This window comes from Haemaphysalis longicornis, unplaced genomic scaffold, assembly GCF_048455015.1.
Source record: "Haemaphysalis longicornis isolate Haplotype H1 unplaced genomic scaffold, Haemaphysalis longicornis Haplotype H1 scaffold_3, whole genome shotgun sequence".
NCBI classification, from domain to species: domain Eukaryota; kingdom Metazoa; phylum Arthropoda; class Arachnida; order Ixodida; family Ixodidae; genus Haemaphysalis; species Haemaphysalis longicornis.
The window spans coordinates 62422591-62450383 of NW_027526335.1; the positions used below are offsets into that span (position 1 = coordinate 62422591).

The window sequence follows — 27793 nt, forward strand, 5'->3', positions numbered from 1 at the left end:
CATATCCACATTAAGGCACGGGTGGGATAGGTCTACGGGGAAAACTAATGCTAGATACGCCTGGGAGGGACAGTGGTGAATTCTGGACTAACTGCAGCCTTGACAATAAACGGTTGGTTACCTAGAATGGGGCCTGAACGGCAAAGTTGAAAAGATAAAATGATCAGAACTAAGAGAATGCGGTGTGTTTTGTGAAATAAAATATAAGGCACGGATGTCGTACTCTGTCAGCTCCACTTTTGCACGCCGGCGGCACACAACACTTCGACTGCGGCGTGAACTTCGACGGACCCGAAAGCTTAATAAATAAATGTATTTTGTGTCTCTCCCTTCCGACAACTTTGACCGCACGATGAGCCCGCTGCGCGTTTCGGGTTGCAGGCAGCGCTGCGCGCAACGCCCGGATAGAGTGCCTGGATGCGCGCGCCCGAGGCGGGCGCGTGCATCCAGGAACCCTACGCCCGGACGGCGACTCGTCGCCGAAACCCGAATACCCGGATGGCCCGACAACCAAACGGTCAGCCGGACAGACGCACGCACGCGGCACGGGCGTGCGGCCACACGAGGACAAAAGAACTACCGCTTGCCTGTCACGTAAGGGTGAAGCTCTATGAGCTCCCATGACTTTTTTTTCTTTTTATTTTTTATGACTAGGCTTCATGATAGTCACGTGACGCTCTTTCCTAAACCAAGGTGGCTAAACAAAACTAAACATACCGCGCCCGCGCCATGTAAGTACGCTGCACATGCAGGTGGTGCTGCCCAATTTCGAGGTCCGGAAGAGCTTACAAATCGGTGCATTCCGTCAAAACTGCAGCGCTTACAAAATTCGCTTCTCTTCTGAACGACACAGAGTCCACGGTCGGTCCGAGTTCTCCAGTTCACGGCCGCTCGGGCGGTCGTGTCCAGTCAAATCGCAATTGATGATGGTTTGATTTTATTGACGCAAGGCCGACATGGGCAAAGAGCGCCAAACACATCAAATCGCAATTGGCTTGTTTACAAACAAACGAATAGTGTGGAAGGAGACGCCAATATTCGTGCATGCTCGGTGATCGTGGTTCTGCGCACTCAACCACGGAAGTCACGCGAAGAAATGAACTGTACCATATGCGTATCGGTCACGCCGCAACTGAAACCGAAACCAGTTTCTTGGGAACTACTTTGGCCTTCCGTAGCTTTCCGTAGCTACGGAAAGCTACTACTCCGTAGCTTTTGAGTCCATTGCCACATAACATGCCACAGAAAGTTGTCCCCGAGCATGGAGAAAGAAAGCCACCAATCCTAAACTTTTCTTTCCACCGTGGAGCTGCGCACCACGAGTTCACATTTGAAATGCCCGCAGATAACCAGTTGCAGTTCTTCTGGTACACTCTACTATGGGTAAATGCTGGATGCATAGAGTCTCTCACTAGCATATTTGGATGTATCACACAGGGCGTAACGAACAAATTATACGTTACTTGTTGGATGGTGTTTTACGAATATTTATGAGTCCGCGAAGTTCCCAGTAGCAACCGACAGGGGGCGCAGACCATAAAACAAAAACAGAAACCCAAACAACAAAGTCACGTGGAAGCGGCTTGTTGGTGAACTTTCTGTGACTGCACTGACTGCGAGAGATTTGTTTTGAGCACGACCTTTTGAGTGGCCGACAGCGACAACTAAAAATGGTGCGTGCGTGGTACATGGATGACGACCTCACAGTTGACCAACGAGAGGAGCACCAGCTGAGCCCTCCCGTGCCAGCGTCGCTCGACGAGATTCGCTCCAAGAGCGGAGTCCTCTACTGGAAAGTATGTGATACTACAATGACGCTTGCTGCAAACGCCGAGATATGCGTACTTGGTACATGTCTTGATGGGAGGCAACTCCGACTGCGAACTTGTTTTCGAGCGCTTTTTCGCGCGTGGTTATGCTCTCCGGTAATGTAGACTTTAATGCCAAGTCTTGGCGGATTGAGTGCACGGGCTGCTTCTAATTAGGGTGCAAGCGTTGGTTTGAGCTGCCTTGCTAGAGAGAGAATCGGATGGAATCCTCGATAGACATTTGACCTAATCGTCCCGGTGTGAGGCTGTAGTGGCTCCCCCGTACGTAGCAGTAAAAGGAATGTTTGGGGGGTGGGGGTGCAGTAAAGCCTTGTGTTACGTTATACCTTAACTGCAATAAACTATCACGGCGGCGCTCCGGCGCCACGGACACCGCAAATCCAGTTTCAGATTTTTGGAGGAAAAAGACTAGTAATGAGAATAAGGTATTGCAGAAAAAAAAAATTAAGCAATACAGCTCCAGTGGGTGCCTCTCACTTCCTAGCCGTGATCCGGGATATTCACCCCACTAGCCTATAGATAAGCCACGCTACACCCCACCGTCCCCCTTCCTGCCCTCCCAGTTTCTCAAAGGGTCACCCTGGTACCGTCTGTGGATCCTCTTGGTTTGACAATGCTGTACCTCACAAGGAGGGTAACGATAACTGCCCATCTTACGAACAGACGGCCATCTGGTAATGGTCCATACATCTTAGATGAACCATTACCAACTGGCCCAACTTCAACCCTTTTAACGATAACTGCCTCGTATGACACTATGCCATTCCACTCTTGTGTCTACTTGTCCACCACCATCATCCGTTCCTAAAATGCATAGTGTTGTGACCTGCCACTAGGGCTTCTTTTTACTTGCACTGACTGCGTTATTGCAGCCACTGTAACATCATGTGCATTTCGTACTGAGCCTACACTCAGTGCAGCCAGTGTGGGCTAAAAAAGTATCCCTGATGTTTCTGGTGAGGATCGGGATTGTGGTTCCACTCATAATTCTGCTCCTCACTATCATACGAAGTGGCTCATATTGACGACATTGGGGACATAATGATATATACAGCTGGCCACTTTTTTAATGATGCCATGGGAGCGTCGACCAGTGGGTAAAAGCCAGCACCCTATCATGGTAGAAAGCGGCAAAATGAACGAGAGCAGTCGCATCTGCGGAATTGTAGCTCCAGTGTGGGTGTTGTCTCCTACGCTACGAGGCAAGCACGAGGCAACCCCTTCCGGTGTCGATCAGCGAGCTGTATTCAGTGCTGGATGGTGACAGAAACAATGCTCGCAGGTGTTTATATGTAGAATAGGTAGTTCTCATTCTTTTTTCCATGGCAGCTCGAATGCCTTGCATTTCTTTTCTTTTCATGAAAACTACCTGCCGTCACTCTGAGCATAAATGAGAAAACAAGTGAAATCAAAATAAGAGCTTGATTGTATTTGTGTTATCAGTCAGTGATAGAATTTGTGTGCATCAAGAAATTGCCATAATGTGCATGCACACCGAAGAAAGGAGAACAGTGAACAACTTGCCCACAACATCGCTGTTGCTGGTTGATTATGAATGGAGCCAACCGATTAACAGCAGAAGGGTATGCGCTGTGCTTTCAGGAACAGTCTAGCAGACAACTCTCGAATTGGCGTGATAACGTGTTGGTCCAGCCGCCAATCGACGCTTCCGCGATGTTATTAAAAAAGTGGCTGGCTGTACATACATACGAAGGGACAAATGTCGCTTGGCACAAAGTGTATATCACATTCTTTAATAAGAGAGTGGCTAATAAGTGGATGAACTGCATCTGCTTGTTACAGACTTGGCATGATTTTTGGGCGGCTCTGTTGAGAGGGCTGACAAAGTACTTGTGTATACAGACTTTCGCCAGGCATCTTATCATTATCACTACCTCCACGCAAGCCGTTGTTTGCACAATGTGATAAAGTGCAAGAGCCACTTGCCTGCCCAGGTGTTCGTTGCTTTTTCTCAGTCCCACGGTGCCTACTGGAATCGAATGTGGTGCACCAGCGCAGCTGAATGGCATCGAAAGCGAGCACCATAATTATACCATTTACACAATTACAGTCTTGTTAATTGAAGCTGAACAGGAACAGACCATTAAAGCATAGAGCAAAGTTCAAATTTCAGAGTCATGCTAAATATGCATGATGAAAGAAGCAGTTACACTTATTAGGGCTAGAGAGTAATCTATTAACTTACCTGAATTTGTTGAAGCACTGCCTAGCATGTAGCTTTGAAACTGACCTAGGTAAAAGTTGGCAGATAGGGTAAAGGTTACAGCATCGGCAAAGTTCGCCGGCAGTTCATGCGTTAACTTCGTCTTCACTGGCTCAAACTTGGTCGGGCTATTTCGTGTAAGGTACATAGAAGTGGCATGGTGCCTCTGACAAGATCTGAATTGTAGAACGTTTTGTGCTCTTAAAAATGCCAGGTTTGTAAATGTGCATACTTTTTTTTTTAAATTATAATCCCATTGCTTAAAGTGCAGGGCACAGAGGTATTGCCCTGTTGCTGTCAGTATTTAGTACGCGGCTTCATTTCTACTGCCAGAATGCCTCTGCATCCTCTGTCTGTTTAGTTTAATAAGTGTAGCCAATGAATTTGACCCCAACTACAATTTTTAGTAATTTGACAGGCTTGTAACAGCTTATGGTGACAAGAACATTAATGTATGCCTCACATGGTTCTCAAAACTCGCTAACCTTGTTCGACTTGCAGCTGAACGCCGACTCGTACGAGGAAGATGGAGAACTGGAAAAGATCCGGAAAGAGCGAGGATATTCGTACACTGATGTCATCGAGATATCCAGAGAAAAGCTTCTGAACTATGAAGAAAAGGTACAATTTTGCTTCTGAAGAACTGCATGCAAGAGAGCTGCTGCTTTAGGATCCTGTTTTCGACCCTAGAGCAAGCAAGCAGCACAAATATAAAATGGTTTCGGGTCATTGCTGCTGCGGCGTTTAGTAAGCATTGGGAGGGCTATAGTGTCTAGCTTGTACCGTTATTTCAGTCTGCTCATAACTATATTCTTAATAAGCACCGTTAGGTGAGGCTGGCACTGTATCTTTAGTCGTAGGTCTACATAAGAAATCCAGCTACAGGTAAAAGGTGCAAAAAAGTTTGTTTAGGACGTTATGCGCTTTGTTAGGAGGGATTGACATTACGGTAACAAAACTGGCCTCTGTAAAGTGTTGTGTGTCATGTAATGTGGCGTTGTACTTCTTTAACACCTGTGTGTGCTTAAACTTGTGTTGACAGTTTGCGAACTGCCAGTTTGACAGTGCTTGGTTGGTGTCGTCGCCTGCCTCTGCCTTTAGATAAAGACATTCTTCCAAGAGCATCTGCACTCCGACGAAGAAATCCGCTTCATCTTGGCTGGCAGTGGTTACTTTGATGTTCGAGACTGTGACGACAAGTGGATAAGGATTGAAGTTTCCAAGGGAGACCTCCTGGTTCTGCCTGCCGGCATCTATCATAGATTCACTCTTGATAAGAAGGTACGTACCGAAGTTTTTGGACGAATAGAACTCCGCACGTGAACGTACATGCACGCAAAAAGACAAAGCCAGTGTAACTTATGTTATCACAGGGGATTAGAGCATACAAAAAATTTGCGAGCAAGTTAATTCATGAAAGGTTTGCACAATCCCAATTTAGATGGCGAAATGAAATAAAATAGGAATTCAAATAAGAAATGTTCGCCAATAGTTTGTATTCACTGGTGAGGAATGTATGCAGGCAACCACGTGAGTGCGCCGTTACTGGTTACGTCGGGCTTTGGGGATGGCGGTACTTTTTCATGCTAAGCACGATTTGTGTTGGACGTTCCAAACTTTACCCCACTGAACGCAAAGTAACGTCTCAAATCAAATGCGAGTGTGATTAACAACATCTCTGTTGACACCACCATTGAGAATCGGGTTGAAACGGAGCAGACGGTGCACACCGTTTTTTTTTCTTCGGCGTGCGGGTGCAGTGGCACAAGCGTGTCCGTTTCCAGTGTTACCTACCGAAGAAATTGACAGCTAAACTTTTCAGTGAATACGACGTATAGGTGGTTCACACGCAGTGTCAGAACACTCTTTTTAGAGGACCACTTGCAGTTTTCTTGGCACTGTTTGAGATGAACGTCTTGGGTCTGCTTACCGTGGGGATGCCACTGCAAGGTCAGTGAAGTGTATGCGGCCTTGAGGTTGGAGAGCTTCTGGGAATAACACTTTTGTCCCGTTATACTATCCACTTTGTGTCTGAGCAATCAGAGTACTGAAAGGCATGTGAATGTGCTTGAAGTGTCATCGGAGATGACAATGAAAGGCAAGAACAATGAAAGGCTCGTTGCAGCAAATGAACTTGTTTCGGCTGCGGAATTGCAGCAGTCTGCAGCATTTTCTTGGGCACGTGGACTACATAAAGTTCTCTTGGTGTGTATTCGAGATTTTGGCTCACATTGAAGCGTTCCACCTGGCGGAAATTTGCAGCTCTCCACAGTGTATTTTTATACACAGGGCATTTTTATTGGCTCTGCTGTACTGTTTCATGAAGCAAAATCTGCTAGTAATACCACAAGTCCAGTTTTCGACTCGATGTTCCATGTTGTGGCATTTTACAGAATTACATCAAAGCAATGCGACTGTTTGTTGGAGAGCCCGTTTGGACGCCAATCAACCGACCGGCCGACGACCATCCTGCCCGCTCACAGTATTTGGAGGGCCTGCAGAACACGTGCAACTGCGCTGCATGAAATACGAGGGCGGCACATTGCAAAGGCACCACTTGTGCAATCCGTTGACATGATTTTTACACCTTATTTTGTATGGATATTTTACAACCCTGATCACAATCGCTGATCTTTACTCAAATAAAAAAAGTGTTACTAAATTGCTGGCGAGTTGCTTCTTTTTTATTAAGTATTTCATCGTGCACTGCGAACAACCTGTGGCAAGATGGGAGTTTGAAGAGGGAGAGAACAGCTGGCAAAAATAAATAGGCTTTCATCTCGGGCCACGACTAGAGCAGCTAATGAGGTGCACATTAGTACAGTGAACACATTCTACAGTGCTCCGAGCCTCTCGCACTTCTTTCGTGTTGAACAGTGCAGTAGTGAACACAATTTGAGGTCAGAAATAAGTATGCAGAACACATTCCACGCAGCAATAATCTTTGCCATTGTGCAATTGTTTTGTCACTGAGACTACGTAATAATGACAATGATTAATGAACGTTTGCAGGGTAAGTTTTATAAATAAAAGCATCGCAAATACGTAAGTTCTGTAATCCAGATTTAAAGTTTACGCTATTCATACGACTAAGCAAAAACTTGCCAAAAAATTCAAGTACAAAAGCGACCTTCGGTGTGAAGGGAACAGGCTTTTGTCTACAATGTGCACAAATGTGGTCGTGCAAGCTTTGGTGCTAATGTGTCGACACAAGAACATTCAGGTACGGCCACAAAAACGCAAGTTCACAGTTCCACTCGGGAGCACATCCTAGTGTGCAGACGTAGGCTACCTAAAAGCTAGGTTCTACCCATTGTGTCGAAAAATGGCAGGCACTAGAGGTCTCACGGGCAAGACTGCAAGGCTTAACGACTGAAAGACAGGTTTTAAATTTGTGGTTGGTGCTTGTTGCCATTTGAGGACAAACTACCGTATTTACTCACATAATGAACCCACTCGTGTAATGAACCCTCCCCCCACTTTTATTCTTGACAATTTACTTTTTTGTCACTTCGAATAAAAAATGCAGCAGAGATATGTTTTTATCTCAGCATGGTTGCTGATGCTGTAGACGATCGCAGTAACTTGATATCACGCCACAGTACACGCAGAAATGCTGAAAACGCAATCCAACACAGAAATCTCAACACTAGCCGGTGACGTGAGTGGGAATGCTGTGGCTCACAATTTAAAAATTGCGCGCTTGCAGTGCGCCACCTGCTGAACACAAAAACCTTGCGCCATAAAAACATTGCGGCGTGCGAACAAAGTGCAAAACTCCACATTCCTTCCCTGCTCTTTGCCGCTCCAGCTGGTTTTGCCGGCGTGCGAACAAAGCACTAAACTCCACACTCCCCTGCTCTTGCTGTTCCGTGACTTCGCATCGACGATCCGTGGTATTGTTGTTCAGCTGTGTTCCTACCTTTTTTTTGTGCTCTTGGTATGCACCATATGATGGGCCAGTACATGAGCTGCACAGACGGTTTTAAACTGAAGGTGGTGGAGCATGCGTTGATGCACATGGAAACTGCGCGGCTGGGCGGAATTTCAGTGTTGACTTACTGCGTGTACGCTACGGGTGAAAACAAGGTTTTTGGTCGGTGAACAAGGATCCACGTGTGTTTCGTGGGCCCAAAAAAAGGGAACTGTCAGGTGGGAGAAAACAAGTTTTGGAGTGCCTTGACGGCACGGAAGACTGTGCGCTGTGGGCCGACTACGAATGTGAAACCGCAAGCGACTTCAGTGAGGAGGACAGCTCTAGGAGAGTAGGGGGCCACTGGCATGTTCAGAATAAAAAAAAATCCATTACATAATCACCCAGGTGTTTTTACGGAAATCGTAAGGCTCTGCCACGCTTCTCTTAGCAACTTTATTGTGCGAAATTTCAACTTTAAAAAAATCTGTCGCAATTTTTTCCCGCATAATGAACCCTCCCCACAAATTCATGCCGAATTTTCCTGAAAAAAGTGTGTTCATTACGCGAGTAAATACGGTACTGCCTCTGGGACTAACTGATACGTACAAGTTCAGTCCGTGCCTGATCCGCTAACCCTAAAATTAGCCAATGCAGGTATTCGTCGTGAAGAACACAACCTGGCAGGAAAAGGCTTGGAATGTTGCAATTACGAGTTTTGTATACGAATGTGGAGCAGAAAGTCTACAACAGAACACAACTATCACGGCAAGCACACGCACAAAAATAAGTATCTAAGTAACTTTCATCACTTGCTGCCCACTGCAGCTCATCAACATTGTTCAAGGAGCACACCACTGATGTCGTCTGCCACTGTCGTCGTCTGCTTGCACACAGTCTCTCAGACATTGGTGTTTTTGGTGGTGTCTGCCCAGTAGTTCTGTATGGTCACTGCTTCAAGGCTGTTGAGAAATGAGTCGTTGTCCAGAGAAGTCATTTCCTCGGAGCTTTCCTGGGGTGAATAAAGGAAAACAAACGTTACAGACAATTTAAACTTCACCCAGCACAAGGCAAACAAAATTTTAGGCAACTGAAATTCAACGCTCCTGAGAGTAAAGAGTTGGTGGTAGAATATAGTTGATCACATTCATTTCATTAAGTAAACCTCCGAAAGGGCAACAAAATTAGTCCAAGCCAAAATAAATTGCAGTTCGCTTAGACGTGACTTCAAAATTTCACCTGTGTAAGTGAAAAATTCTTTGAAAAAAAAAAAAAAAATTCTTGAAATGAGAAGAAAAATGAAACAGTCATTCGAAGTTCATAACTTTAGATGTCTAAGACCAGAAAATAAATACCCAAGCCAGTACCTTTGGCACTAATGGCAGATGTGCACTGTGGCATATCTTTTTCAGTCCTTGTATGCGATGTAAACCACTGACTGCTAAACTATCTCACATTTTACCACCTTGCCCTTTCGCAGTAGAGCTGGTTTAGTGGCCTGTTGCTTCATCCATTAGGCAGTCGCTTTGCTGCCAAGGTCAGCTGTTGCTTCATCCATTAGGCAGTCGCTTTGCTGCCAAGGTCAGCTGTTGCTTCATCCATTAGGCAGTCACTTTGCTGCCAAGGTCAGAAGAGCCATCTGTTGACCATTTCACGGGCCTTTACGAGTTAGTAGAGGGTAGCTGTACCTAGAGACTTTTTAATGCCTACCAAGGACACTAGGTGCTTTCTGTACCCCCTTGGTGTGTGGCAGGTAACCAGTGAGTTGCAGCACTTTCTTGCAGCTTACAATTTTGAGTTGGTTGATGCGATCAAATCCAAAGACGTCACTGCCGCACTTCCAAAAGAACTACATATTTCAGGAAGCACACTGAAATGTGCAACAAACCATGGCTCCATGAACATGGTAAAAGTATACCAAAAAAAAATGGTAAGAGTTTGCAGGATCTATAGAGGCAGCGCCAACAATACATTTTAAGTTAACAAGTGTTGATTCAGCGATCTTTTACTGCACAACAGGATACCAATAATTTGACATTAAAAATGAATGATTTTATCATCAAATCAACCTTCATTATTCTCAAGAATCAAACAGGTACACGCTGAAAGGTACCAACTTCATGGCACCGAGATGCGAGCAAACAGCAAGCTTTATAAGAATTTGAAGCTGGCTTTTCTCCATCATGACTGTTTATACTATTTGTGAGCTACGACGTTTGCAATGGCAAGAGGCTGCTGGCACCTTCGGCAACTCGATGTGGGCATTCATGTAGCCAGTGCGCACTGAGTCGTCGATGTAGGCCACGTTCTCGCTCGACGACTTGCTGTGGCCGTTCAGCAGCTTCAGGAAGGGCCTCCGCAAAACAACGTACGTTATGAGACCTGGAAAACAGGAGCAGGCAAGCGAGTCAGTGTTGTCAAACAATTTTAACTCATTTGCAGTGTTTCTGAAGTGCATGCTACTTTATTAGAGTATAATGCTTCCCAAAGTTGTACCACATACAATGGACATTTTGCAAACTCGCTGTGACGGTCGTGTGTGTGTTCTGGCTAATCCGAACCAGATGGAGGAAGTTTGACTGCAGGAAGTTTTCCCGTGGGGATGCGCGGCCGCTTCGCTGAGGGCATATGGTTCCATTTTGCCTCGGGGTGAGCCAGGCTTCCCTCCTGCTCGACGCGCCCTTGATGGGGTGCAGACAGCCGCGTCGACCACCGCCGCTGCTCGGACATAGGAGGAGGAGGAGATAAAGAGGAGCGGATGGAGGGGATCGGGGGCAGATTTGGGGCGACAGTCTTGCTGTTCGGAGGCTGCTGTAGGAGCAATCCGAAAGCGCGTCCCTCCCAAGAGGGACGCGCACGCTGCCAGCGTTTCCTGCCCCGGTCCCCACCTCGAGCCCGCCGAGCTACCGGTCCTGCCCGGCCTCCCCTTCCTGACCGCGGCCTACACCTCGAGCCCGCCGAACTACCGGTCCGGTACTGCCTCCCATTCCGGCCCGTGGATCCACCGCGCAGGCCTTTCGAGCTGCCGGCTCCGCACTACCTCCATCTCCTGGCCCCGGGACCCACTTGACCCATTGGCGTCCCGTCGACGATTGACCACCCCTGCAATCCGAACGAGTCTGCTCAACCTGTTGAGGAAGCCGGCACCACTGAGGCACCCAAATTAAACTAATTGTTAATGTTTTTCGCCCGCCTCAGTGTGTCTCATTTCCTCCCAGCTCTGTGTGGACCCACCTTAATATAAGCTGTGACTAACCAATAAACGAGCCTCACACCGCTAACAATTTATAGCTGCTGTTGTGACAAAAGTTAGCACGTTCAGAACGAGATATCAAGGGCTACACAAGGTTCTAAAAGCAAGCTCCCTCTTAACTATAACAACACCGTGAAACATTGTTAAATTATATAAAAAGACCTGGCAGCCCACCGAACACTGACTGTAACATAATCCTGAACTTCAAAGTACCTTGTACCTTCACCAATCTGGAAAAAATATCCTACATGCCTGCAAGATGTTCTGGAAAAAATATTCTACATGCCTGCAAGATATGCGAATTTAATTAGGTATTAGACAGCCACATGTCACGAACTACAGGTTTTCCCGCTCAATTTAATCCAATCGCCATACAATTTAATCCAAGTTCCATCTAATTTAATCCAAACGCCATCGAATTTAATCCAGGTGCCAGCGAATTTGATCCAAGTGCCAACCAATTTAATCCAAGTGCCAACCAATTTAATCCAGCTGTCGGAAGGTTGTTCAGGGGTGTTTCGTGTGGCATTAGGCGCAGCTTTGCTGGCTTTGATGCACATGGTGTGAAGAAAACGTGGTGTTCTTTGATGGCTTATCCAAGTGCCAACCAATTTAATCCAGCTGTCGGAAGGTTGTTCAGGGGTGTTTCGTGCGGAATTAGGCGCAGCTTTGCTGGCTTTGATGCGCGTGGTGTGATGAAAACGTGGTGTTCCTTGATGGCTTATGTGAAAAAATATCATATGCGCGCAGCTAAATGGGCATTTACTAACACCCGCAGACCAGGAGAGCGACCTCGTTTGATCCGTTGTTGGCGTGTGGTGATCGTCTGCAAGACCGTCAGATGTATCGTCTGCTCGCGTATTCCCGGCAGATTTTTCAGCGCGTTTTTTACGCGAGCAGACGACACTTCCTTTGCAGGCGATATTTCTGACGATCTCGCAGACATTATAATTCGGAAATAACGCTTAACGCTGCAGAAAAGCATTCCATTATTGAAAATCAGAATGCAAATGGCATTTAAGTGATGTGTCTTTATCAAAGGAGCTTCTGCTTTGTTACGCGAAGATCAGACGATAATTCTGACGTGTGTTATCGACCAGAAAAGCTCTGTTATCGACGGCGCTCTCGCAGACGATAAGCTCACAGCAATGGTCTGCGCATGTTAGTAAATGCCCATTAAGCTGCGCGCATATGATATTTTGCACGTAAGGCATCAAGGAATACCACGTTTTCATCACACCACGTGCATCAAAACCCGCAAAGCTGCGCTTGATTCCGCACAAAACACCCCTGAACAACCTTCCGACAGCTGGATTAAATTGGTTGGCATTGGATTAAATTCGCTGGCAGCTGGATTAAATTAGATGACACTTGGATTAAATTGCATGGCGATTGGATTAAATTGAGCGGGAAAACCTGTAGTTGCTGTTAGGTGGCATCGGGGAGTGGTAAAAGTGAGTAGGCAAGATTCGCAACAAGATGTTTTGTTCTGCAATTACCATTACTCAACAAGACTTTCACATAGGATAAGTAGTTTTATTCTAATGCAGTGGTGTGATTAAGCTCCTGCAAGGGCAGAGCAAGCAAGGAACATAAATTCCAATTGCAAGTGACGTGGCCTAGCCTGTATAAAATGCTGCGACTTGGACTGCTACTGAGAAATGGAAGTGTGTACTAGTAGGACAGCATTTCTTAAATGGGCAGCGGCATAGGCATAGGTATTTCGCAGGGTTTGTATAACCCCATTAAACCTCTCTAACTCATTGTCTAGTAACAAAACCTTGGTGGCGATGCAAAAGTAGGCTTTGCCGCACAGCAAACACATTCTTCTGGCTTCCCTGCAGGGAGCGCACTGTTGGCTCTGTTGCGCGGCAAAGAAGCTATGCAAGCAAGCCACACACGTGCACAAAGGTGTGCGTCAAGCTCGAGCGACTTTAGCCAGAAATGTGCCAACATGTTTTTTTTTTCCTTTCACTACAAGATAAACAAAAAACGAAAAAAAAAAAAAAAACAAATATTTTAGGCCAGAATGAAAACGAAAACGGAACGAAACCGAATAAATTTTGTTTCGGTTTTCGGTTTGAGTGGTAAGTTCAGGTATTTCAGGAGTCATTTTAATTTCTATACAGCGAGATGGGAAATTGCCATCGATTCACTGGCAGAAAATCGTCTTTCGCGACAACGGCACCCTCTCCTTTGGCAGGCTTGATGCCTAGGCTGCAGCTTCCATACTCCCTCCATCTGTGTCAATAGGCGCACTGCTGAGCTCTCCGCGGAATCACTGTGCGCGTCTGGCTACGATGCAGACGTCGCTGTTTCATCTACTTATTTATTTATTTACTTACTTATTCACCAATTTCTCGCTGTTATCCCTCTGTCTGGATGTATATGCAGGGCGTGGAATTGTTGGCCCATCGCTACCTCCTCTCATTCAAACAGTTTTAAGATTAAACTGGAGTTTTTGAGTGTTCCACGAGACAAAGAGTTTTAAACTTGTAATAATAACATCACAGCTATACGAGTTAGTAACAAAGCACACACCCGGCTTTTGAGTTGCCTCAAATTTATTTATTAAAATTTTAATGTTTGGATTCCAGGCCAAGGCGGCATACTCCAAATCGGCTAACACGCGGAGCAAGCTGGTTTTCTAGAAGCTTGGAGTGTTTGCACCTAACAATTGTATACTTCACCCCAATTTGGCGCCCCAAAACAAACAGCGCTCGAAGATTTTTTAACGGCGAAATTGTTGAGCAAATCATTTGTGTATAGTGTCTGCAGTTAAAAATACCAAGAAAATGCCGAGTGCCCGTACCTGTGTGCCTTGAGCATACAATCATCAAGCTAGGCATACCCACTTCAGGAGATTGGCCAATACTGGCCAAAAAAGAAAACTAGCATTCACCGCTTGCTTTGAGAGCATGTTCGTCAAGCCTAGCATGCCCACTTAGGGAGACTTGCCAACATTGGCAACAAAAAAAAAAAACTCATGCCTTCGTTATACCGTGCCAACACTTGCTGGGAACGAGAAAGACACATCATAGCGTGCGCCTCTTGTTCGCACGGCTAAGGAAGAGGCCGCACTTCAAGAGGCTCGGCGTGCAAAGAATCCGCTAGAGACGATAAGTCGCGCTTGCGGAGTGGCGTACAAAAACATTGACCAAAACGACAGGTTCACGCTGGCCTTGCTCAACATAAGGTCATTGAAATGCCATGCCGTCGACGTCAACCACGACACCACAACGATACTAAAATTCAACTTTTTGTCTATCAATGATCACCTTCAACAGCGTCGCCATTCAAGTCTTGCACGTGAGTTCAAGCTTTCCTCAATTTTTCATCTACGACAGTGTCTCAAACAAACCTGGGTGCCGAATTCAGGACTTCCAGCATGTAGTTTCTGGGGACTGGGGTGGGAAATTGAAACGTCATTTGCAGCTACGCCATCAAAAGGTATACAACAAGGGGTGCTTAATTTCTCGGATTTTATTACGTGCAGCTGAGATAATTAACACATATCTTTACAAAAAATTAACAAGCACCACTTCATCTTTTCAACCATAAATTTATAATTACATATCAATGTTTTTGACATAATTTCATAAATACAGTAAAAGCTTGTTAACGCGAACTCGAAGGGGCCCATAAAATTGTTCGAATTAAGCAGAGTTCGAATAAGCGGGCGGGTGCTAGAGTGAATGAAAATCACGCCACACTGCGCGGGCAGAACAAAAAGAAGCCACCTCTGGACTCGTTATCCCGAATTCGACACTACTACACGTTTGTGGTAGGTGATTTCGTAAATAAAGTTTCGTAGATAATAATGGCATGTGCCAGAGCACTGGCGCCGGTGGCGTGGCGCCCTCTGTAGAAGCGAAATAAGCTGCTGCAGGTGCGTAGCGCGCGCGTCACTCTGTTGTTTTTCTGTTTCGTTGTTTTGCATCTCTAGTAAATTTGGTTTGGTTTGGATCTGCAACACATTGCAATCACTTCGGGCGGACTTCATCAGCCAGGAGCGATGGAAACCAGGAGATCATAGTTCGAATTAACCGTTGTGGATACTACGGACGCGTTCGAATTATCTGGAGTTTTCCCCCATTGAAATGTACAGGGCTTTGCTGGGACCACGACCTGAGTTCGAATTAACCGGAAGTTCGAATTAACCGTGTTTGAAATAACGAGCTTTTACTGTATCACTTTTTCTTGCGTGCAAACGCAAACCGTTATGAATTGTTATGAGCCATTAAATTTACCGGTACAAAACTTTTATTTACGGAACGAAGCAGAAACCAGGAAAAAGAACATTTCGCTCCAACAACCTGGGCAGAAATAAAAAAATTGTGTGCAAAAAAATATGAACCTCATTGCTGAATATTTTTATTTTTAAGGAAACACAGAGACATTGTACATCCTTGCTTTATTTGAAAGAACTAGCCTCTGAATACTTTCTAAATTCTATTCTGGCCCTGAAGGATGTTCTCATGCAAAAGAACAAATCACTATGTTGACAAACTTAGACAGCCGAATAACGCAGCACAGCATCAGGAACGTTTCAGCCAGCAAGAAAGACACGCCCTTTTTCGCTGAGGTTTCCTTCGCACACGGAACAAATTTTACTCAAATGTAACAGCTATAGCTTTCGAGTTAATACACTGCTCTAGTGCCAACAGCAGCAATGCAAAAGTACTTGCCTGCCAGAAGCGCTACCAGGGCAATAGAGCCAAGGACAATGCCAGCCACAGCACCCCCCGCCAAGGGATAGTCTGGGGACTCGATGTTCGGCAAGTCCTTGTCGACCGGAGCCGGCGTCGACGTCTCATTTGGCGTCACCGTGACACTACCGCCTCCAGTGGCAGCATCTACCGAAGTGCCCGCGCTGTGGGCATTCTTCTGGTCCAACAAGTCACTGGGAACACGCAACGGGCTGAAGTCATTTGACACGGAACTGGCCGTTGCATTGCCCTGCTGCTGCACGTTTGTGTGTTCCTCCGACATAGCCGCATTCACAGTCAGGGGCACAGTAGAGTCCGTGGCGGCTGTGGCCTGCGTGGTTTCCGGAGGCTTCTCCTTTGCTTGCCTCGTGGGGAAAGCAAGGTGCAGGACAGCGTTCTCGTCGGTTGTTCCAGGCGTGCCCGGAGGAGGGATCTCGTTGGAGAGCTGAGGCAATGGAGGCGTGCTCGGCTGTGCAGTGTGCCCGGACGTGAAGGGTATGGAGCTTCTCCAATTCGGATGTGTGGTGGGCTGCTGAGGTACTTGCGGAAATGGTGGAGAAGCCGCGAGGGGAGGCCTGCTTCCCGGAAAGACGAATGGCGAAGGGCCCTGCACGAAATTCAAAATCGTTGGTTGCTTCCACTCCGAAGATTGCAAGACTTTGGTAACCTGTGGAGTTCAAAATGGGGCTAAGATACGTATGGGGGAGCTATGCCGAAAAGGAGCTTCATACGTTCACGAAGGTGGAAACTGCATAACGAATCCAGGAGGGCAAAATGTTAGCATCACTACTAATGAACCTTTTATGCCACAAAGACGACCAGCTGCAGCAGTCGAGAGCATAATTGCCAGTAGAACCACATAATTTGCAACCATGAGTAAGTATGTTCTACGCGTTGCAGGCCGCTCACATTTCAGCCAGGGTATTCTGTTGAGCGAAGGAAGCGACTGTGTAATAATATTTACATGAAAAATTGGTGTCAGTACCCCTTGAAGATGTTGATACAGTGTTTCTGGAACAGGATATTAATTGCTCCATGCTATACAATGAATTCCTCGCATTATGAAAACTTCCAGAAAAGAAGCAGAGTACGACAGTAGGGTAAAGCTAGTTGGTTTTGAATTATTGTTGACTGTGCTTCGAATTACAAGGTACACAAATTCAAGTGGAAAAACTAATAAAGCGGACAGCACAAGCGCTCGTACCCGCCGCGGTGGCTCAGTGGCTAAGGCGCTGTGCTGCTGAGCCCAAGGGGCGGGTTCGATTTTTAGCCGCAGCGGCCGCTTTTCTGATGGAGGCGAAAAGCGAAAACGCTCGTGCCTTCGAAATTTCGACGCACGTTAAAGATCCCCAGGTGGTCAAAATTCATCCGGAGCCCTCCACTATGGTGCACCTCATCGCCTGTGTAGCATTGTAGCGTTAAACCTCATAATCAATCAACAAGTGCCAGTGCCGTCCACTTTTTTCGTTTGTCCTCTCCAAATTGTGTGCCTTGTAATTCAAAATGCAGTCAAGAATAATAAAGAGTAGGTTCTTGCGCATGCATGCATACTTGCTGTTCATTCCCTCTACACCTATAGTTTGTCCCTCGTACTACTGGGCAGTACACTAGCTACAAGATGATCAAAACAGACTACAGTTGGGGACAACTATTTTTGGCAGTGAACAGAAAGCTATGCATCCCAATGTGCTACCTACGTGGTTAACTGAAAACAGTCATCAGCTGGGTTCCGCAGCTGGCAATGTGCTGACGTAGCACGGCGGTAGTGCAGCAGTCACCTAGTCTGGAGACCCGGATTCGATTTGCATACATACTCAAAAGTGTTTCTTACTCTTTACAGTGGCGATAGTTTTTTGATACAAAGAAAGTTGTCTCCCCCCTTATGAGCACAACTGTAGTTTCTTAACTAGGTTTAGTGCAAAAACCAAAGATGATACACATGAAAGGAGACAGGACAGGCTAGCGCTTCTCCTGTCTCCTTTCATGTGTATCGTCTTTGGTTTTTGCACTAAACATAGTTAAGAATCATGAACCAACTATCCCACCAACAGTTTTGTTAAAGGGGCCATGCAGACAAAACACAAGTTTGCCTCATTCGAAAGGTTGCCTCGTTAGAAGATTCATACTGATACCACTTTTAACGCACACTCCGCTGAAATAAGCTACATAATTAGGAAAAAAAAGGAATGGCCACGCAACCCACTAGCTCATTTCCCGCAGCAACAGAACCTAAGATGTCGTATGCCCAGCTGTGCAATAGGCTGAGGCCGGCAAAAGCAAACGTAAATTAGGCAGGGCCATTAAGCTTGCCAAGCGAGCTATTTGCGCTTACCTAAATGTAATGCATATGCATTTTACAGTAGTAAGAATGGTGTGGGAAACAATGAAAGTTATGAAAATACACGTAAACATAGAAGTACCAATGCGCACTGCTGTTGGTATTGGTGGCACTAGGCTTGTTGTAGCTGCACAGCAGTCCGCCGCTTTGGAGTTGTTTTACACGACACATAAGCGGCGTTGTCTTACGTGACCGTGTTTGTCGAGTATACATAATGTTTTGCGATACGATTACTTTCTACCGCAACAAAAACAAGCCAGGTGCAAGTACGGTCAAAAACAAAGCAACGACGGACAGCGGTCCGCGGCTGACTATGGTAGTGCCGTCTGGGAGGACTGACGGTAAGCAGGGCTGCAGAGCCTAATGACGCACCGGAAGTTCGTTTGAATACCCGCCCTCATGGCTTCATGCCAGACGTCACGAAAACACACGATATGGTGGGAGAATCAAAATCTTAGCCTAAATGGTTTCATTTCTCCGTGAATATGGCATCGTTTGCTGCCAGACAAGTGCTGGGGGCACTATAAAACACGAAATCTTTCAAATAAAACAAACTTGTATTTTGTCCACATGGCCCCTTTAAGAATCATGAACCAACTAGCCCCCCCAACAAGTTTTTTGTTAAACAACTGAAGTTCACTGCACCGTCACTTGCGGGAAGGGGGGGGGGCCACTAACCGTGCCGATGGGCGGGTTGTCGGGATGTGGCTGAGACAGCCAGCTGGCAGGGTTGTGCATGGGCCGCCAGCCCGAGCCCTGGGGCTCACTGAGGCTGACCGGCTCGGCACGCACGTAGACCGGGGACGTGTGGGGGGCCTCGTAAGTGGTGGTTGGGGGCGGGTTGGCCTCCTCCCAGGGCGGGGAGCCCACCAGAATCAACTGGGACGGGGGAGGACCGACTCCCTGAGGCACTCCGCCACAGGAGTCTTGAAGCAGCATGAGGGCACCCCACATCACTGCAAGCACTGCGGGGAGCAGGGGGGCATGTTATTTTCAGGCTAATTATGTATGAGCATTCAAAGGCAGCAGCATGTGTAGCTAGTTCCATAAGGTGCTTCCAGTGGCAACATACTTGACTCAGCATACACACTTCGCCAGCAACCCCTCTGCATCCTCATGATTACAGCATTTGACAACATATTGGAAATCGGAACAAGTAGTGGGCCTTGTAAGCAAATCAGGAAGGGGACTTACCATCTACGCTATATTGTCTTTGTGGCTAGATCATTTCCGCTGCAATTTTACACAATTTCTGGTGAACAAATTGCCGTTTCTGTCTTTGTACCTCAATTCTCTACTTATATTTTGCTTATTATTTACAGCATATGCTACTCTCCCATAATTTGCGTATATTCTCCTACGCACTGTTACTTTCGTGTTTTCTTCCCCCCTCCCCCTTAGTGAACTATCTTTTTTTTCTTTGCCCCGTGTTGCCAACCCCCATGTACTTCCCTCAGGAAAATAACAGCATTTAGGGGAATGTTCAATAAATAAATGAATAGATTTGCACTCACGTACATGGTGCATGAGGCAAAGCATGGGTTGGTCGGCAACAATGCAAAATCTGTACAGTTAAAGAGTCATCCCCTCAGGCAAGCTCACTTGTCGAAGCAGTATTCAGTGATTTGTTTAATCTTCTGATAAGATGCCAACTGCCGGAACACACACTGGTGAGACAATTCTCGCTCAATCTGAGAATTTTGAGTCGAAGTGACAAGAACCCTCTCTCCCCTATTCTCTAGTTTACAGCGGAGCCTTGGGTCTTACCATGCAAATGGATGCAGATCTACCCACCTGACGAGATGTCCATTGTTGGCTATGACAGCAGCATCGTGTCTTTGCCACATTGTCGATCAGCAGGTCAGGCCATGCCCAGCTGACGAGGTGAAGAATACCGGCCACTTTAGGAGGAAAAAAGATTCCAAGAAATGTTACACTGTCACCTGAGCACATTGCCCGTCTAAGCAAATGTTACATAAGGAGTGGAACATCCATAAATGGTGCAGTTTATTACATATATACAAATCTCTATTACAGAGAGACTGTTTAAAGCACCATGTCACACAAAAAAACTAGCTTTGCAGCCCTCATTCATTAAAGGGAAATTTCATGCAAATGCTCATATCCACTCTTTTTAAAAAGCATTTACTTCAGTCGAGCAGATTCCTAGTGAAACTGGCTTCGGCTTCCACATATTGCAGGTATGCGATATTTACTCAAACCTGGCTTGAAAAATGGGTAAAAGGTTCATGTTCAGCATGGCATGACACTGCATTGGGGAAGCTGCAGAAATACCAACCATTAACCCAGAATGTCGATATCCTACGAGAACAAACCTTTGGAAAAGATTACGTGGTCAGAGGTGTGTACAAAAATGAGTGACCTTTTTTAGATGAGCTATGGGTAAAGAGGAAAGAGGGTAGTCGGGCTGTCAGGCGAGAGTTTCACCAACTCTTTTCTTTGTCCCTACAAAGCAAAGATAGATGGCTCCTTTCTTTGCGGCCTTGCGCATCAGTGTAGCTGCAGGCACAGAACCAGGTTTCGAACTCTCAACAGCTGTTTGGCTCCTTTGACCGCTATAAATTCAATTGCCTAACCTTATCACCAACCACTTGTCCTCCTTCTGAGTGCATTACAAGCGCCTGGTGTGAGTGTTCAAACTGGTAGCACCTTTAGCGGTCGTATGCACAAGACCTATAGGTTTCGTTCCGTGCTTTTACATTTTACATAACGTGCTTTCACTGGACACCAAAACCGAAAACAAAGCCTTCTGTACCTGAAGATTTGGCTTGCCAACACCTTCGTGCAGTCAGAACAGCGACTGCCTTCATCTTCTTATGATGAATGTATACGTATTAACCCTTTGCGACATGGTGTGTACAATTATACAATCGTTACAATCGTCGTCATCCCCACTTGAACCGCTCAGCCAGCATTCGGACGACCAGACGGCGGGAAATGCGAATGCTGGCTGAGCAGTTCAAGTGGGGTTCAAGAACACCTACTTGACGTGCCAAATGCTGAGCGTATCACGTAGGTGTTTCGGTTTTACGTTTTCTATCTAGTTAAAACATTTATTAAACAAAAACTGAAGCTTTACCTTAATAGATAAGAGCTACAGATCACAACAATGTGTATACATTTTTGATTGTAGCAATGATTAGGAATGGTGGTCATGTTTACAATTGCGTATTTACGGTCAGAACACGACCTAATTTATTAACTACTCATGAGGTCGAGTTGTTTATGGTTTTTAGGTGAAATTTCGGTTATCAAAAACATACACAGGCAGTTTAAAATTTTTCTGATGGCTGCATCAATGCGTGTCCTAATTCTACCCCTCAAGAAATTAATTAGTAGTAGTCAGCAAGCAAGGAGATCAAGAAAAAAGGCTCAGCAGGGACTCAAGACAGGGTTCACACGAAAAGCCATGAAGGTAGAAAACAACAGCTGCCACATTTCCTTCTCGCCTAGAACATCTTGTTGCACCCTGCTTTGCAGTGGCGGTAATGGTGCTTCCATTCACACCACTAACCCTGAATCTTATTGTTTTTGAATCTTCAACCAATGCAAAGATACAGTGCAAGCAAACCCATGGAGGCTGGTGCACTAAAGCTATCCCTTCAAAATTTTAGGACCAGCTTAGCCAGATTAATCACATGCTGTTTCCGAGATTGTCCGAAGTACTTTCACCTTGCGTCGATTTGTAGATTTACCCATTTTGAAGACAATGGCTGTAGCCCAGTTCTTTAAAGCCCGTTTACGGCACTTGACAAGTACATTATTCTGGCACAGAGTGTTTCCCCTGCAAAGACTTCCAATAGGCAGCAATTTCTGATGCAAGCCTCATACTCATCATTACCATCATACCCACTGCAAGACGAAGACCCCTCCCATATTCCTCCAGTCGTTCTGTGACGCCCTGGACTATTCTTTTCGTTCCAATTATTTTAGTTCATCCCTCCATCGAGTCTTCCTCTCCTCTGCTTCTACTTCTAAGCCACAACCCTTGACAGACACTCTGCATACCCTGATGGTCTACAGGTTGCAAGTTCTCTGCAACACATGCTTAGCCTAAGCCCACTTCTTCCTCTTAATTTTCGCTATGATGTCTTCTACGTGAGTTTGTTCTCTGATACGGGATGCTCATTTCCTATCCCTAAGCGCCTCTTCTATCATCCTTTTTCGGGCCACTCATGGGGCTGACCTCAGCCTTCCTTCAAGACACTAAGTAAGGTGCCAAACTTATGCTCTATAACTCATCACTGATAGTACACATTGGGCGCATAGGTTCCCTTTCAATGATAGAGGGAGCTTACTGTTTCTACTTTCGCTAAACACCACTTGGTAACTGCATCGAAGGGAAGCTTATTGAAAACGACGCATTTGTTAACGACACATTGCAGTGGGGATCTCAAAGAAGTTCTCTCTGCCATGGAGGGAAGGAAAATTCCACAGTGCAGAGATTAATGACAGAAGTAAAGATGAAATACAGATGCTTGGAACGATATTAGGTGCCATTTATTCTTTGTTTCATAGACCAAATTAGACTCGAAATAATCAAATAATAGCCCAATCTTTGGAGAAGGTAAAAAAACATGGATAGGACGCAGCTCTACACCTGCAACCCCTCTGTTTTTTTTTTTCTCATTTGCAAAATACAGACTTTGCGCTGTTATTCGACCATGTTTTTTGAAGCTTTTGCACAAGTGCTATTCTACATCACGACATTTTATGTCCCTTGGGCCCATTTACAATTTGCACAGTTTGTACAATTTGTACATGCACAGACACGTTGAAAACAAAATGTATTTTCGCTCCTTTTGATTTTACACCTGCCACGCACAAGGCTGCTAGTGCTGAAATATGAAGAGAGAAATTAATAAGGCAAATACCTTTGTTTCATTGCGCACATCTTTTGTTACACTAAATAGCTAAAACTTAGAGTAATGTTTTACGTATTACCACTCCTGCTGGTCAATGATTCGTAAATAATGAAGCAAAGAAAATTTGCATAGCAATACATTCCAATAATGCTTGACAGCTAAAAGGTTACCGCAACAAGCGTTTCGACACAGGCAATATTCATCTAACAATTGAACCAACAATGACACAGATTTAATTTCAATCACATACATATGTAGACAGCCCCTTTAATAACATGGTCCACACAACGGGACAACTGGCACCATAACAATTTCCAACATGTCGCATCCAGTTGATAGCGATCTGGCATGTAAAGTGGCATTTTTTGCATGTTTAATTAATCATTCTTTCCCTTCTTTTTTTTCACATATAAGCCGAAGCCGTACTCGTACTGTGCGGCTGGGTCAAGTGCCATTTTGCAGTGAGTAAGGTCTCGCAATCGCCAAGCACGCGAGACAGCTTCGAGAGCAGCTGTTGAAGGTTTCGGTTTATCGCTCCCGCTCTCCTTTAGGAGTGCCTTGGTAACAGCCCCAGCTTTGGATATCACGAAAGTGGCAACCCAGCTGGCCAGCGGACTCGCGCCACAGCGACGCGAGTGGTCAGACAGAATGGGAACAGCGTGGCACTCAGGGATCGGAGTAGGTTAAGCCAACGTCTCGAGAGCAGGCGCTGAGTTTTGCAATCGCCTTGAGAGAGAAAAAAATCAGGTGTATGTACAAGCGCCCTATAGTGTCTTGAGATTGAGATAAGCTACACGAAAACTACACTCATCTCTTCTTCTCATCGTCCGTTAGTGATCAAGCATCCAGATAAATACGAGCAACTGCTGCACGTGCATGTCGCGCCCTATTATGCCAGGATCTCGTTCAAGGTCTTCGCGCGCGCGCCCGCACTTTTACGCATCGGCGCGAGAGCGGATCTCGCAGGTGTTCTCCGTTCCCTTTCTTTTGTTTCTCCCCTTGCCTCCATTCCCGTTCCATTTCCACCGCGACGAAAAGCGAGTATGGTGCTGCGTCAACCGCGTGCACGCACACAGTGCCGCGCGCGAGAGAATCGCGCTGCTGTGCACAGCGAAATTCGAATGGCACACACACTTGCGTCGTCGTCCACTCACCTTCACCGCCGCACTCCTATTCCTTTCCCGGCGATGGACGAAAGCGCAAAACAAACAGGGCGTGGATATCGCGCGCTCGCCCCGTCACCTGTCGTCACCGGAACCCCACTCTACCGCTACTCCGGGAAACAGCGTCGGCATTGTGGCACGCTGCGGACAGGCGACACCACGACGACGCGAAGCCCACGTTGTCTCCGATAGTTGTGGCCCGCCGAGTCGTCCACACACGCGCTCGATTCGCCGTCGATGCTCCCCCCACAAGACACCGTTGTTGTCGCCGACGCGCCGCGCGCGCAGTCACGGTCGCCAGCCTCGGCGACAGACTGGGAACAGTGTCACATGAGCAGCGCAAATCCGCTCTGTTACGCTTCGTACACTCCACTCCACTGCGGCCGGTTCGCTCGGCTGCAGGCCAACACAGCGCACGAACCAAAACAAACGCTTTCAGCGATTCAGCGCTGGGGAGACGGCGGGAAAGGGCACGTGCGGTGAAGGAGAGGCATAGAGGTAGAGGGGTAGAGCCGCTCCTCTCTCACCTTTGTGACGTCACCGTACGAGCGGCGCGTGTATAACGGCACAGCAGCCGTGGTGGAGCGTTGCGAAAGCGGGACAGGTGCTTTCTCCCCGAGAAATCGAACCGGTCGCGATTGTTGCAAATAGGAAGCGCGCAGTAGCGGCGTTGTGCGGACCCTTCGATGTATTTTTTATCCTTCACCATTCTTTTTTTTTTTTTTTCGTGGTGGCGGCAGTTCCGCTGCTTTCTTCGCTGTTCCGGTAATGAGAGGCCGGAAGAGAGCGCGCCGAGGTCCGTCATGTCTCGTTGCACATGAGTCCGCAAAATGACGCGCTGTTACACGGCACAATTTTAAACACGTTTTCTTTTTCCAGTCCCAGAAAGAGTCCAAGCATATTTACGTGATTAGCATGCACAAACAGGCAGAGTTTTTAGTACAGCCTCTCCTCTTGAATCCACTACTGATATCTCAGTCCTAATGCATTACCAGGTCCCATATCTTTCTCGGTGTCTTACGCATGCGACGTGTGTTGTATTCCAAGCTTTCCACATTTCTTTGCTATCAGGAATAATAAAAACATCTTAAAGGGGCACTGACACAAAATTTTGAAGGCGAGATAACTTCGGAGATAGATTGGTGGGAACACATATACATCATCTGCAAAATGTCAGCGGCGAATACAGCCTAGAGCATATTTAAAATCAATTTTAAAGTGTGCGAAACGCAACCGAGCAGCCAGCAGAGGACCACGCGCAATCGACATCCCGAGGATATTGTGTAAATAAACAACATCCAAACACGTCACGAGTTTGTGTTTGCCGCTTCCCCACTGCCGGCGTTTTTCGCCGGCTCGCCCGGCTCGCCGCTCCAATCGGAGGGCCGGAGGGCGGAGCTTCTGCTCTCGAGAACGAACGACCCGATCGTTGGCGGCGGAGGCGCCGTGATCTCGTCAGCTCATCGGGCAGCTGGCCGCGACCAAAGTTCTACAGCGATTCCAGGCACTCTTCTTCTATTACTGTTTATTACCATTGGATGCGAAAACGCGCCGGAGGCACGAAAAGCCCACTGAGCTAGCCGCACGGTCGCTGTGCAGCCGGCGGCCACGGCCACGAAGTGGACCAGGCCGGCGCAGGTAGCTCGAGTGATAGCTTGTTACCGCTGCACGAAATTGTCCCCAAGTCCCGACCATGGTGGCTTACATGAGAAAGGAGTTAATGATGCGATGGCGGGTTGCATTAAAAATTGTCATCTGCACCGCTTACGAGAGCGGCACTCGAATATCCGCCGCAGTGCTAAGCCGAACACATCTGTAGGCGGACCTGTAGGCAAACCGACCGGCTGCTCCCAGCGCGCGTCTTGCCACCCACCGGCTCCAGCGTCGCGCGTCGTTCTTTAGCCGCGGTAGCATTTGCACTCGCAGCGCCTGCGTCACATCCACGGTCGCTTTTAAATGCAGAGCATTTCAGTAACTCACGATGTCACCCGCGTTGACGTCCGTAGTCGTAGTCCGCACCCCTCCCCCTACACTATATAAAAAAAAATACTATCCGGCGCCTGGTTTCGATCCCTCGACCCGGCGGGCGGAACGCAATGTACATGGTGCTCTACCCACTGCGCCACAAAGCCGACACAGAATGGGAGGCTACGAACGCGCCTTATATCCTTGACTCATTCAAACTACGTCAAGAAGCTGCTGATACAACGCATTCACTACCACCAACTCCCCAAACACTAAACGTTAACGCAATACACCCACCCCCTATGCGACGCATTTACTCGAGTCCCCCTCGTGGGGAGATGGGCCCAATTTTTTTAATTAAGCGCCTCACGAGATCAGTACGTGGGGGCATTCGCAGAAACTGCCGTCGATGCGGATTCGACAGTGCTACGGCGGCTCTGCTCTGTGATATCCTTCCGACGGTCACGTGGTCAGCTTTTTTCACACAAAATCCACAAAATCCATCGTTTCGCGGCACTCGCTGAAACCGAAACTGCGACTGGCCGCATTGAAAATTCCTCTAATTAAACAACCGTCGCACGCTGAAGCAAATGAGGTTTCTACAGGTTATAAGTAGGTCACTAGCTACTTATCGCAACAAAAAAACAAGATGCAAAATTTTTGTGTCAGTGCCCCTTTAAGGATGGCAGCTGCAGATACCGGTGGGAGGCATCATTGATTGATTGATTGATTGATTGATTGATTGATTGATTGATTGATTGATTGATTGATTGATTGATTGATTGATTGATTGATTGATTGATTGATTTGATTCAAGCTTTTTCAGCCAGTATCAGCTGGGCCACACGCCAACCTTCCTGCAATCATCAATTGCGCCGTACGAACATCACACGCAGCCATCTCGACAATGAATGGCAGCCGGGACGCTCATACCAAAAAATAAAAGCCCCTTTCTTAATTAAGAGAAAGATGGTTGAAACACGGAGCTTCCTCCCATGCAATCTGAGTCAAAGCCAAAGTCCAAAATCCACTCTCCCGAAGTCCAAAATCCAAACTGCCAAAGTGAAAACACTTCAACCCCGCCAAAGTCCAAAGTCCAGCCCTGCTTAGAGAATGCAGTTCATCGTACCAACATCATCGCTAACCGCGTGTACTGCCAAACTATATTTTGCCCATTACGAAAGGTCCGTTAGGTGTGCAAAGACCTCCCATTATTGTTATGTGGTGTATGGTCTAAAACATATTGTGTAAAGTTGGCTTTCCTGCAGTGTGCTTGACTCGGACGTCAACGCCATCAGTAAGGCATAAAAAGCTTTGCTCTAAAAATCAACTCCGAATGATCTCCGTTCGTTCACTGCAATCGAAGCGCGTAGCATTTGTACCAAAGGAGCGGCCATTTACACCATTGAGCACACGTGCCGCAGGAACGAGCAGCGAAGCAGCGCGTCGGAGACAGACCGAAACTATACGGAAGACGCGTTCAGGCGGATTGCAAAGTCCCCCGAGCGGTAAG

General features: G+C 46.8%; 3 protein-coding genes across 3 annotated transcripts in view; 2 read left to right on the forward strand and 1 right to left on the reverse strand.

The window, feature by feature from the left end:
* LOC144174532 (uncharacterized) overlaps positions 1–27793 on the forward strand; it is a 598699-nt gene that overhangs the window by 90896 nt on the left and 480010 nt on the right. The window lies entirely within an intron of this gene.
* On the forward strand, positions 1578–6715 carry Adi1 (acireductone dioxygenase 1). Its single transcript, XM_077703274.1, has 4 exons — positions 1578–1796; positions 4555–4674; positions 5155–5334; positions 6447–6715. The coding sequence occupies exons 1-4, from the start codon at positions 1671–1673 to the stop codon at positions 6576–6578; spliced, it is 558 nt and encodes a 185-aa protein (XP_077559400.1). The 5' UTR covers positions 1578–1670; the 3' UTR covers positions 6579–6715.
* Positions 6169–24773, reverse strand: LOC144174526 (uncharacterized). Its single transcript, XM_077703273.1, has 6 exons — positions 24307–24773; positions 20061–20167; positions 18945–19231; positions 15908–16535; positions 10209–10348; positions 6169–8978 (listed from the first exon to the last, which is right to left on the reverse strand). Exons 2-6 carry the CDS (start codon positions 20074–20076, stop codon positions 8868–8870), a joined length of 1182 nt encoding a protein of 393 aa, XP_077559399.1. The 5' UTR covers positions 20077–20167; positions 24307–24773; the 3' UTR covers positions 6169–8867.

Bases quoted from the DNA above. Each gene is read 5' to 3' on its own strand.
- LOC144174526 (XM_077703273.1), bottom strand. The intron at 10,349-15,907 runs GCAAGTACTTTT...CCTGTTTTCCAG, and splicing joins CCTGGTAGCGCTTCTGGCAG to GTCTCATAACGTACGTTGTT. The intron at 8,979-10,208 runs GTGCCAGCAGCC...TATTCACCCCAG, and splicing joins CCCACATCGAGTTGCCGAAG to GAAAGCTCCGAGGAAATGAC.
- Adi1 (XM_077703274.1), top strand. From the start codon at position 1,671: ATGGTGCGTGCGTGGTACATGGATGACGACCTCACAGTTGACCAACGA. The intron at 1,797-4,554 runs GTATGTGATACT...TTCGACTTGCAG, and splicing joins GCGGAGTCCTCTACTGGAAA to CTGAACGCCGACTCGTACGA. The intron at 4,675-5,154 runs GTACAATTTTGC...CTCTGCCTTTAG, and splicing joins TTCTGAACTATGAAGAAAAG to ATAAAGACATTCTTCCAAGA.